This window comes from Toxotes jaculatrix, chromosome 7 (genome assembly GCF_017976425.1).
Source record: "Toxotes jaculatrix isolate fToxJac2 chromosome 7, fToxJac2.pri, whole genome shotgun sequence".
Classification (NCBI taxonomy): Eukaryota; Metazoa; Chordata; class Actinopteri; family Toxotidae; genus Toxotes; species Toxotes jaculatrix.
Window position 1 is genome coordinate 21661144 of NC_054400.1, and position 10892 is coordinate 21672035.

The 10892-nt window shown below is 41.7% G+C and overlaps 1 protein-coding gene across 4 annotated transcripts in view; it reads left to right on the forward strand.

Moving 5' to 3' along the window:
- Nucleotides 1-10598, forward strand: part of dock5 (dedicator of cytokinesis 5) — a 29797-nt gene extending 19199 nt beyond the window's left edge. The window contains exons 27-51 of one of the 4 annotated variants that reach the window (XM_041042172.1): nucleotides 434-529; nucleotides 761-859; nucleotides 1174-1344; nucleotides 1467-1567; nucleotides 1652-1710; nucleotides 1964-2118; nucleotides 2251-2336; nucleotides 2711-2867; nucleotides 3000-3040; nucleotides 3132-3222; nucleotides 3359-3478; nucleotides 3819-3908; nucleotides 4470-4574; nucleotides 4774-4915; nucleotides 5374-5455; nucleotides 5567-5651; nucleotides 5848-5934; nucleotides 6053-6229; nucleotides 6764-6847; nucleotides 6936-7073; nucleotides 7305-7477; nucleotides 7682-7829; nucleotides 8049-8199; nucleotides 8431-8549; nucleotides 8678-10598. In XM_041042172.1, the coding sequence (XP_040898106.1) occupies nucleotides 434-529; nucleotides 761-859; nucleotides 1174-1344; nucleotides 1467-1567; nucleotides 1652-1710; nucleotides 1964-2118; nucleotides 2251-2336; nucleotides 2711-2867; nucleotides 3000-3040; nucleotides 3132-3222; nucleotides 3359-3478; nucleotides 3819-3908; nucleotides 4470-4574; nucleotides 4774-4915; nucleotides 5374-5455; nucleotides 5567-5651; nucleotides 5848-5934; nucleotides 6053-6229; nucleotides 6764-6847; nucleotides 6936-7073; nucleotides 7305-7477; nucleotides 7682-7829; nucleotides 8049-8199; nucleotides 8431-8549; nucleotides 8678-8779 (2859 nt within the window). In that variant the 3' untranslated portion in view covers nucleotides 8780-10598. Of the gene's footprint in view, nucleotides 1-433; nucleotides 530-760; nucleotides 860-1173; nucleotides 1345-1466; nucleotides 1568-1651; nucleotides 1711-1963; nucleotides 2119-2250; nucleotides 2337-2710; nucleotides 2868-2999; nucleotides 3041-3131; nucleotides 3223-3358; nucleotides 3479-3818; nucleotides 3909-4469; nucleotides 4575-4773; nucleotides 4916-5373; nucleotides 5652-5847; nucleotides 5935-6052; nucleotides 6230-6763; nucleotides 6848-6935; nucleotides 7074-7304; nucleotides 7478-7681; nucleotides 7830-8048; nucleotides 8200-8430; nucleotides 8550-8677 lie in introns of all 4 variants that reach the window. The other 3 variants (XM_041042173.1, XM_041042174.1, XM_041042171.1) reach the window with 3 other exon arrangements.
- The last annotated feature ends 294 nt before the right edge of the window (nucleotides 10599-10892 follow it).

A 10892-nucleotide genomic window follows, 5' to 3' on the forward strand; every position in this document is an offset into this window, starting at 1 on the left:
CACAAATTAGAAAGCATTAGCATGATTTTGCTTGAAAAATTACTAAAATGATTCATCAATTAACATAATTGTTGTAGATTAATTTTCTGTCAATCGAGCAGTTTCAGCTCTACTTTATTTCTTCTTTCTACCAAAAAAACAGTTACAAAGAAAACTTCTGACAGAGTGGATCATCCATCGTTAAATGTGTATTTTCAAAACTGTGAGCACCACAAAAGAAAATAAATTCACCTCCATTGTGTGGCCGTGGAGTGAGAAATCTAAATATCAAGTATCTCAAAACCTTGGCAAATAAAGCCAGCATTAAAACTAGGTGAGAAAAACTGGGTTTCTATAATTTGGGTGAATCAGCCCTTTAATACTGACAGCACTCTGTAGCATGTCTGTGTATCTGTGGTTCAGCTGGTAATTATACCTGAGGCTGTCTTTGCAGGGTCCAACCAGAGGGCACGTTCAGCTGATAATGGAGCGGCTTCTTCGCAGGGTTAATCGCACTGTCATCAGCATGGACAGATCTTCCCCTCTCATAGTAAGACACAGTGTGATGTTACAGCTGAAATATGTCCTTGACGACTACGTCCTCAGAATTCATTTTAATATTAATAATACTGACATCAACAACAGCTAAATATAATAATATACCAGTAAAACAATCACACAAATGCAACAAAGAACAAGTGCTTGACATGCAGGGTTTTTTTGGGGGGGTGGGTATTTTACTGTGAAATCATGGGAGTAATCGTTGACCGCTCTGTGGCAGGGCCACTATCTTGCCTGCATGACGGCCATCCTGAAGCAAATGGACGACATGCATTACGCCCATTACATCAGCACCTTCAAGACAAGACAGGATATCATTGTAAGTGTCCCTGTACCTCCCCTGTTGGCTACATCTTGTCCTGAAACATCTCATCAATAACAGGCATTAAACCACCCAGGCCACTTACTGCTCCTTAAGAGAATATTGATTATAGACATTCCAGGCAATGGATCGAACTGACATGATGAGGATGTCAGTGGGCCTCCATTAAGCTGTGGGAGCATTATGTGTGCCTGACATGTAGCAGAACTGCTCTGCATTGGCTTAGTTTGGTCTTTCATATATTACTTATTGTATTTCCTTAAAGCAACAGTATGCGCACATTTGCATTAAAGCTTCTACTCTGCCCTCAGGACTTTCTCATGGAGACATTCATCATGTTTAAGGACCTCATGGGAAACGTCTTCCCCTCTGACTGGATGATCATGAACCTGGTGCAGATGCAGGTCTTTCTGAGGGCCATCAACCAGTACTCGGACGTCCTCAACATGTATTTTCTGGACCAGGCGCATTTTGAACTACAGGTGCGTCTTGCCCTCTCCCACCTCGGTAGAGGTTACATTTTTTATTAAACACAAAATCAAAAGCTGGTGTTATGAGAAGGTAATTATGGCATTAATATTTGAAAACCCTGCTTCCCTCACAGCTGTGGAATAACTACTTTCATTTGACCGTGGCGTTCCTCACCCACAAGACACTGCAGCTGGAATCCTTCTCTCAAGAGAAACGAAATAAGATACTGAACAAGTAAGACCATTTACAATTCATCAAAAAGATTATTTAAATAGAGAAAACTTAATTTAAAAGTTCTTTGATTTAAATTTGCCACAGATATGGAGACATGAGGAAGTCTATTGGATTTAAGATCAGAGATATGTGGTACAATCTCGGTAAGTATTTTGCACCTTCTGTTAACGCTGCTATTATCACAGATTTTGTGGAATAGTTTATTCAGTACCTTCTTGTAATGCAAGGGGAATAACAAGACAATATTTTTGTATCGTACAGTTTCACAGTGTGTTGTGGTTTTGTTTACTACATTATTAAATTTGGCCGTTGTTTTTGAGAGATGAAGACGCAGCTTATTGCCTTCTAAAATCGTGCTGCGATATTTCTGTGTAATAATGATTTGTTGTCCCTCAGGCCCCCACAAAATGAAGTTCATCCCTGCCATGGTCGGGCCCATTCTGGAGGTCACACTGGTGCCTCAGCCTGAACTGAGGAAAGCTACCATCCCCATCTTCTTTGATATGATGCAGTGTGAGCACAACTTCAGCCCCGGACGAACATTTGAAACGGTAAAAAGCTATCTCACAAGTTCAGCACTTTGGTGTTTTCTGTTTGAATTTGACTGAAGCCGCTTCTGGCTAAATATGACATTTATGATATGTATGATGGTGTATTTTTTAATTCCCCTCTTATCTTCGCAGTTTGAGAACGAACTGATAACAAAATTGGATCAAGAGGTAGAAGGAGGCCAAGGGGATGAGCAGTACAAAGTCCTGCTGGAGAAAACGTAAGGCAGAGGAGCAGATCAAACAGAAAATATTTCTTAGAATTGTTTAAGTAGTACAACACAACAGTCTTCAGTTCTGTGTAGTAGGGAATTCACGTAGGATTGCCTCAAAGATACAACAAAGGCTTTTCTGATTGTGCTTTTGGAAAAGTTCTCAAGGAGCCAGAAGGACAAGACGGTCTGTTAGAATTGTAAGCAACCTCTAATCAATAGAAAACCCTTGAGGACAGAATGTACGATCCCAGACAATTGCAAATACAGATCTTAATGCGCTCATTAGGAGGAAAGGCAGGCTTTGGCTAACTGATAAACTAGAAATAGCCCTTTACAGCTAAAGAGTAGTTTGTGAAGGACATTTGTTTGTGTGTGTGCAGGTTACTGGAGCACTGCAGACGCCACAGATACCTGTCACAGTCAGGAGAGGAGCTGGCTCTGCTGCTGAGCAGCCTGCTGGAGAATCTCCTGGCATACCGCACCATCACACATGATGAAAGTCCGGAGCACCGCATGAGCTGCACCGTCAATGTGCTGGTATGCTCTGTGCCTATATTCACCAAAGGGTTAACACTATGTGGACATGTACATAAAGCAGTTTCCTGTGCAAATAGCTTGAGAAAAAAAAACATGTTTTCAGAAATATGCAATTTTTTTTTTGTCCTGCAGAATTTCTACAAGGAAAAGAAGAGAGAGGACATTTATATCCGGTGAGTGAGACGGAGACAGAGTATGTGGTTTTTTGATCTAATTGCACTGTACTGTATAATCTGTATCTAACTGATCTACTCTTGTAACCAGGTACTTATACAAGCTGCGAGATCTGCACCTGGACTGTGAGAACTACACAGAGGCAGCCTACACTCTGCTGCTGCATGCTGAATTACTGGAGGTCTCTGACACATCAAAGTCTTTTTTTTTTCCTTACCTTAAACAAGAATTTTTCATGTTTGAGCTGTTTGATATCACCGTACTTGTAAATGTTCACCGGAGCGTTGATTTATTAATTTATTAATTTGCTCCCTCAGTGGTCTGACAAACCATGCGCACCCCATCTGATACCTCGAGATGGGGAGCATGTGTGGACCCAACAGGAGCTGAAGGAGAGGCTCTTCCAGGAGATCATATGTTACTTGGACAAGGGCAAGGTGAGTATTCACTCTGCTCTGCCTGTGAGCTGGCGTCAGTTAATTTTATTTGCAAAATCACCCCCAAAAATTTCTGAATTCTTCCCTCAGAGTTAACACTCAGTGTTACACTTCAGAGGAACTAAATCTCACACACAAGCCACAGGTATCTTTGTGGTGTAAGTATTTAGATCTCTTCACTGGCTGCAACACGCCAACAGTTTTCCCTCGAAGCTGTGAGGTGGGGGTTTCACGGAGGACAGCCGTGTGTGCCAGATGGCAAAGTCTAGCTTGTGCTCCTCTGTTTTTGTGTTCGTGTTTTATGTCCCCTTTTAACTGAGCGATGCACATGTCTTCTCAGATGTGGGAGAAGGCCATTGAGCTGGGCAAGCAGCTGGCCAAGATGCATGAGGGCCACATGTTTGACTTCATGGAGCTCAGCCAACTGCTGGTAAGAGGATGCGTGTACTGTAATTCATCCCCTACAAACAAAATACAGTCACTACTAAAACATTAAAATACCCCTGAAAAATGCAGCTTCATAAACTGATATGAAAACAGCTTCATTGCAGACGATTTTACTGTTCGTGCCTCGTTAATACTTGAAATTAATCGGATGAGCTATAGTGGACAAGAATTGTTTGCCAGCTCGTGCCTTAGTGCAGCTGGTTGAAAGAACAAGTCAAGGAAGGGATGAAGAGATAACTGTGTTAGCCTGTTTACCCAACTCATTTCTACCCTGATAGTGTCTGCTGATGCTGTGGAGTTTTAATGTATTATGAAGAATCTATTTACAAAGTCTGTCTGTGTTAGTCATTTGGTATGATTGTGCGCCAAAAATCTTTTCTCAAAATTACACCAAAGGAAATGAGTGCAACCATGTTTTTCTCTCTGTTTTTTTTTACGTTATTGGAATTCATTTATTATGAAAATTTCATTTTGTAAACTAGTCTCTTTACAACAAACTGTAAACGTACTGCAGACTTACCATCTTCTTTGTCCTCTGTCGCAGAAAAAACAAGCCCAGTTCTATGAAAATATAATGCATGCGATGCGGCCGCAGCCAGAATACTTTGCTGTAGGATATTATGGCCTTGGATTCCCTTCTTTCCTCAGGGTAAGAAAATGATTACCTATTTCAATAAATAGAGACTTAGAGAAACCCTCATGTGCCCATGCTTATGCAATGAGCTGACTTTTTGAAACATTTCTCGGGGCAATGTGCAATAATACCGATAAAGGTTATTGGCTTTTTGATGACACAAGAGAATGTCAGAAACGAGTTTCATTTGTTGTGTTACACGCTTCCGCTGCAGAACAAGGTGTTCATCTACCGAGGCAAAGAGTACGAGTGGCTTGAAGACTTCAGTTTAAAGCTGCTCTCTCAGTTTCCAAACGCAGTCCGGATGACCAGCACAGCCCCCCCTGGAGACAACATCAGTAACTCCCCTGGACAGTGTATCCTTAAATAATAAGCCACACAAAAGCTATTAATTTATCAATGCTTTTAGCAATGTTAGCATCATAGCTTTAGGAATGGCATTAAGGGTTGCATGTATATATCTGGTACACACACATTCAGGATGAATTGTAATATCTTTTGTGATCATCAGATCAATATTCAGATCAATATTTTAGTTTGCCCAGTACTTTGGTTTTATGACCAAAACTAAAGCCATTCCCATCAGCCTCAGCTGTGTTTTGCGGTTATTGATAATTAGCGAATGTTAGCATTCTGATAATGCTATACTAAGATGGTGAACAGGAGCTGTGCTTAACATTAGGGTGTTAGCATTTTGACTTTCGCATTTAGCTCAAAGCATCGCAGAGCACAAGTACAGCCTGACAAAGCTGTGGTTCAGTACAACTGCTCCTCCACTCTGTTCCTTGGTCTTATCCTTAGTTGAACTTCTCAGACATCCAGTGCTTTACTGTCAAGCCTGTTCTCACTGTGCCCCACCAGTTTAAAGACAAGGGGGTTCCAGAGCAGATATTAAAGTGCGTAACAGAACACTTATATGCTGATTTATTTTCTCGTGAATACCCTGGGATTTATAGTTCTCTGGTCAAACCACTTACTCATTGCTGTCCTTCCCTGTTCTCTTGCAGCTATTACAGAACCAATGAAGTGGATCAGTTCCAGTATTCCAGGCCCTTCAGGAAAGGTGAAAAGGACCCGGACAATGAGTTTGCAGTGAGCACTTTTTAATTTTACTTTTAAACACTAAGCTCATATGTGTAAGCACGAACCCATAAATTCCAAAAGAAAAAAGAAAAAAAAGAACTAAGTATAAACAACCCTGTGTTTGAACATACTTCACTCTGAAGATTAATGAAGACATTAAAATGTCAGCCTTTACTGTTTTATTGGTATTTACTCTGCTCTACAGACCATGTGGATTGAGAGAACAACTTACATTACCGCCTATCACTTCCCAGGGATTCTGAAATGGTTTGAAGTCAAATCTGTCTCAGTGGTGAGAAGTCGTCTTGATGCTCAAACTGTGTTGCTCTTGTTTCTGTTATTGTAGCTCCTTTCTCTTAGAACATTGCTCTAATTCACATCCTTCTTCATGTAATTCTCCTGATGGGCAGGAGGAGATCAGTCCTTTGGAGAACGCCATAGAAACAATGGAGATGGCCAATGAAAAGCTGAGTAACCTCGTGCAGCAGCAAGCCTGCGATCGCTCGCTGTCCATCAACCCACTGTCCATGATGCTCAGTGGCATTGTTGACCCAGCTGTCATGGGCGGCTTCTCCAACTATGAGAAGGTGTAACTTGTTTCTCTTGTACGACTATTTCTCTGTCTGACTGTGCTCTCTGCTGAAAAAATGGTCAGCTTTGTGTAATCAGATCATCTTTTTGGGACTGAGGTCTTAAACCAAAATGATAAAAAGATCGACAAGAACAACTCTGTCCCACTGTTTGTAGACTGCACGTTGTTTTTTTGCTGTTTTTAGCTGTTTGTTATATTAGGTTCAGGTTAGGTTAGGTTTGTGCACAGGTGGTTCTTCAGTAATTGATTTGGAAAAGAATATACTGCCATCAAACACAGCCAAACTACACAAATAACCGATTAATAGTACAACAGCAAACATTAATATGGATTTGTAAATACTTTCTTCATTAAAATGACTTCTAGCTGGCCTCAGGCCTGTTATGGGCTACAAAGTCTTATTCATGAGGGAGTCACTGTGGCCTCTTTGTTATGCTGTGAAAACCTGTTCATTGTTGCTTGCAGCCATATTTTAAGGGAGTGTGCTCAAAAAGCTGCCCAGTTTTCATCCTGCTTTCATCCTCTGTAGGCATTCTTCACAGACGCCTACATCCAAGCACACCCAGAGGACCATGAGCACATTGAGGTCCTTAAACACCTCATCGCTCTGCAGGTAAATCCTTCCACAATCACTGTCAATGACATTGGCCTCAAAGCAGAAGACGTTTAGTAACACTTAAGTGCCCGTCTTCCCCCTCCAGATCCCTCTCTTGGCAGATGGGATTCGCATCCACGGGGAGAAGGCGACAGAACAGCTGAAGCCCTTACACAACCGTCTGGTTACTTGCTTCCAAGACCTTCGGGAAAAAGTGGAGAAGCATTATGGCGTCATAACCTTGGTGCGTTGCCAACCGCAAACTCAATTTAATGTAAGAGGGTGCCAACTTAAGCTATTGGCCCTCTTGCCTTCCTATCAAACACTTCTCATTCAAAGCAGAGTGTACATTATATTAGTGCAGGACCATAAATCTTCCTTTAGCCAGCCCAGTGCGACCTGTGTTTTGCCTGTCATTGCGCTCCTCCCCTGCCAAGATTCCCCGATGATGCTTAATCCCATTTGTGTGTCCCAGCCTTGCTCTCTCACTGAGAAGAAGAAGAGTCGCGTGGGCTCGGTGGTGATGCCCTACATCCTGTCCTCCACCCTGCGCCGCATGTCCACTGTCTCAACCCTCTCCAATGCATCCTCGGGCCTCTCCAGCGGCTCTGCATCTTCAGATGGACCCTCCTGCATTTCCTCCCAAGAGTCAGTCCCCACATCCTCTCCCTGCTTCCTTTGCCTACCTTCCCCTCTGTCTGGTTTTGAGTTTCTGTTCCTGTGTTGCCTACACTACAGAGACTGTTCACTTCAAACTCTGATTTTGTCTTGTTGTTCATATCAAGAGCACTTTTTGTCGTTCTGATTGTACATCTCTCTGCATCTCTGTCTCCACCTCTGATTATTCACAAGCAGTTCCTTGTTGTCCCGTCCCAGTGATCGCAGGGCCTCTGTTCTGTCCCGCTCAGAGGAGGACAACAGGATTGCTAGAAAGAACAGGAAGGAGTGGAGTGTGAGCAAATCCCAGGTCTTACTGGAGAGGCAGCCCGATGCAGATGAGGTATAGAGCTATTTTAATAAATATATTCAGCTATTTTCATTTCTATCTAAAACACACTGTACTTTCACTCAGGTGATGATATAAGTCATTTGCAAGTCTTGGAGACCATTTCATCCTAATATTAAGTTTCTGTTATTCATTTGTGAATTGGGAATAGCTCCAATATGCGGGACTGTTTTACATGGATGCCTATATCTTTGTTTTCCACTGTTATTCCAGACGCCTCCAGAGAAGCAGCAGAGGCCCAAGAGTTTACAATTAGGAGACCGACGACTTACCCTCTCCCTGTTCCAGGGTGTTTCATCCCAGCTCAGCCTGTCTAACCCTCTCAGCCCGCTGCCTGCCTCTCCACACACACCACGCAGCTCCAGTATGTAGCAAAAAAAAAAAAAAAACCTACCTCTGTGACAAACACAGCACTGCATGTCATCATTTTATTTTCTCTTAAAAATATGCCTTGCACACAGAAAAGGAGGAATATCATGCCTGCTAACCTTGTGTAAGCACATTCTGGTCTATAGCCCAAATCAGGTCACACACACACACACATTCACGGATGCATGTGGTCTGAAAAGCTTTTATTTCCTATCTGTTGTGGTAGGTTATTCATCGCTTCTCAGTGACAATGATGCCAATGCCATTGACACCCCAGGGACCCCCCCACCCATGCCTCCGAAGAAACACCCGCACGAGATTGACATCCCCAGATTCTCTTCAGAGGTACATCTGCTTGCAGAAAATAGCACCCCCACACTGATGCATATTTAATGGCATGTAAACGTTAAAAAAATCTGTTTTTATATTTATTTGAAGTCCTAACATGAGCTTTCTTCACTCATTCCCCACAGTTCACTCCTCCACTGCCAATGAAAACTGAGAGCAAGCCCCCTCCACCGCCTCCGAAAACACGGAAGTCTATGTTCCCCTCGTATGATCACACCCCCCAGTAAGGCTACACCTACGCACAGGCCTTAACGTTGCGCTAATTCTCTGATCTGGCTGTGATGAAAGTGCTGTTTCATTTGTGGCATTGTTGAAATGCCACAGTAGGGTATAGATGCAGGGCCATCTACGTGGGATGTATACAAAGATTTTCAGCAGAAAAAAGTTCTTTCTGATGTAAGTCAGTAATAATTTCTCACAGTCCTTTGTTCTCAAGTTTTATCAGTTTTGTTTTTAAGCCGCAGGGAAGGATATGCATGGGGTTGTTGACATAATAGTGTGCTGTTGCACAAAAACGGAACAGTGATTTTGGGTGCATAAGGTCACTACAGCCTTGGAATCAGTGTGCTTTTTAAGAGGTAATGAAACAGTAATTAGATGCTTTTGTTCTTGAAGAAAAGTCACTATGGTGTTTTTATCACTTGCAGGGAAAAGGAATGACCAATGTTGCAATGTAATATTTTGTTTTTATGTGTTGGAGTGACACTGGATGAATTCCCCCTCCCCTCCCCCCCATCTCCCTTGCTGTTTACTGGCATTCCACATTTGAACAGGAACAAGCTGCATTAGACACATGTCAAACTTGATCAAGAGCAGGGAATACAGTGTACAGAATGTATTTGGAAGTGTAGTTATTTTGTGTGTGATGATGGTGTTGAATAATATTATGCTCACACCCAATTTCTCTAAACCGTGATGTTTCAGAAACACTGGATGGCATTATTGAATGTGGTACGGATTATGCATTCGTTCTGATGTTTATGATGAACTGAATACTGTAACTGATGCTTCCAAACGGCATCACATTGATGTTGATGTTCGGCGGAAGTATGGTTTTCCTTAAAGGAATAGTTCCACATTTTGGGAAAAATCCTTACTTGCTCTCTTGCCGAGAGTTAGGTGCGAAAATAGATACCGCTCATGTCTGTTTTTGATAAGCACATAGCTGGAGCCAGCAGCAGCTTAGGTTAGATTAGCATAAAGACTGGAAACAGGGGGAAGCAGCTTGCCTGGCTAGAAATAGTTCAGAGGAACCCCCCCCTCAAAAACAAATAAACAGAACTTGGTGTTTTTACACCTCAAATTAAACAAATGAAAAATGACGCACTCATTTGTGAACTTTATTGGCACTGGCAGATGGATTTTGTTTCAGTATTCATGCTAAGCTAAGCTTACTGGCTGTCTGGCTCCAGCTACATGTTTACTGTACAGACATTGGTATCATAGGTATCAATCTACACCTATAACTCAGGGCAAGGGAGTAGACATCTCCCAAAATTTTGAACTGCTCCTTTAAAGAACACTAACCGCTGTATGGTACAAGCATAAATACCTTTGAAGTTCACTTTAGTTTTATATTTCAGGTGTTGGTAGATTTTCTTTCTTTTTTTTATCAGTTCATTGTTGAAATTTAAATTATTGCTATTCACTGAATTTTAATATTTCCGTTCTTTTGCACACCCAGTGTGTACAGAGATGGTTTATTTGTATGCAGAGTGATTGGGGTCTAATTTCAGCATATCACTCTAAAGTGCACTGTTTAAATTTTTTTTTTTAAGTTGATGTGCCTTCAGAGTGCTAAATCTGTGCACGTAAGCTGTTTTGAAAATGATCAAGTTGAATTCACAATTCAGTTGTCAGTGTTTTAGTTATATTTTTAGATTTTAAATTGTTTTACAAGGGATTAACTTTTTTGTACAGTACACGTTTCCTAATCAAAGAAACTTTATACAAACAGTGCCTCAAGAGATATATAATGATTTTTTTTTTTTAATGAACAAACTATTGTTGTCTGAACAAAAATAAAGACCTGAGTCTTTGCTTTGTGTGCCCTCACTGGGAACTCTCTCACACAGTCATTTGGATGCTGCTGATAGCATGAAAAACGACCCGTTCAAGCTCAAAACATCTGACAAACTGGCACGAAGCTGGTGATTTATGTATTTCAAATACAGTTAGCGTACATGTAGGAAACTGATGCCTCCTTAGCTCACACTGATGCACGAGCTAAAGCGGTATTATCTGGGGAGAGTGTCTGCAGGGAGGAGTTTATAAGATGTTTATAGGAGTTGTGCGATGATTGCTGGTTTTACTAATCTGGATTGTTAATGGCCTGTTCCT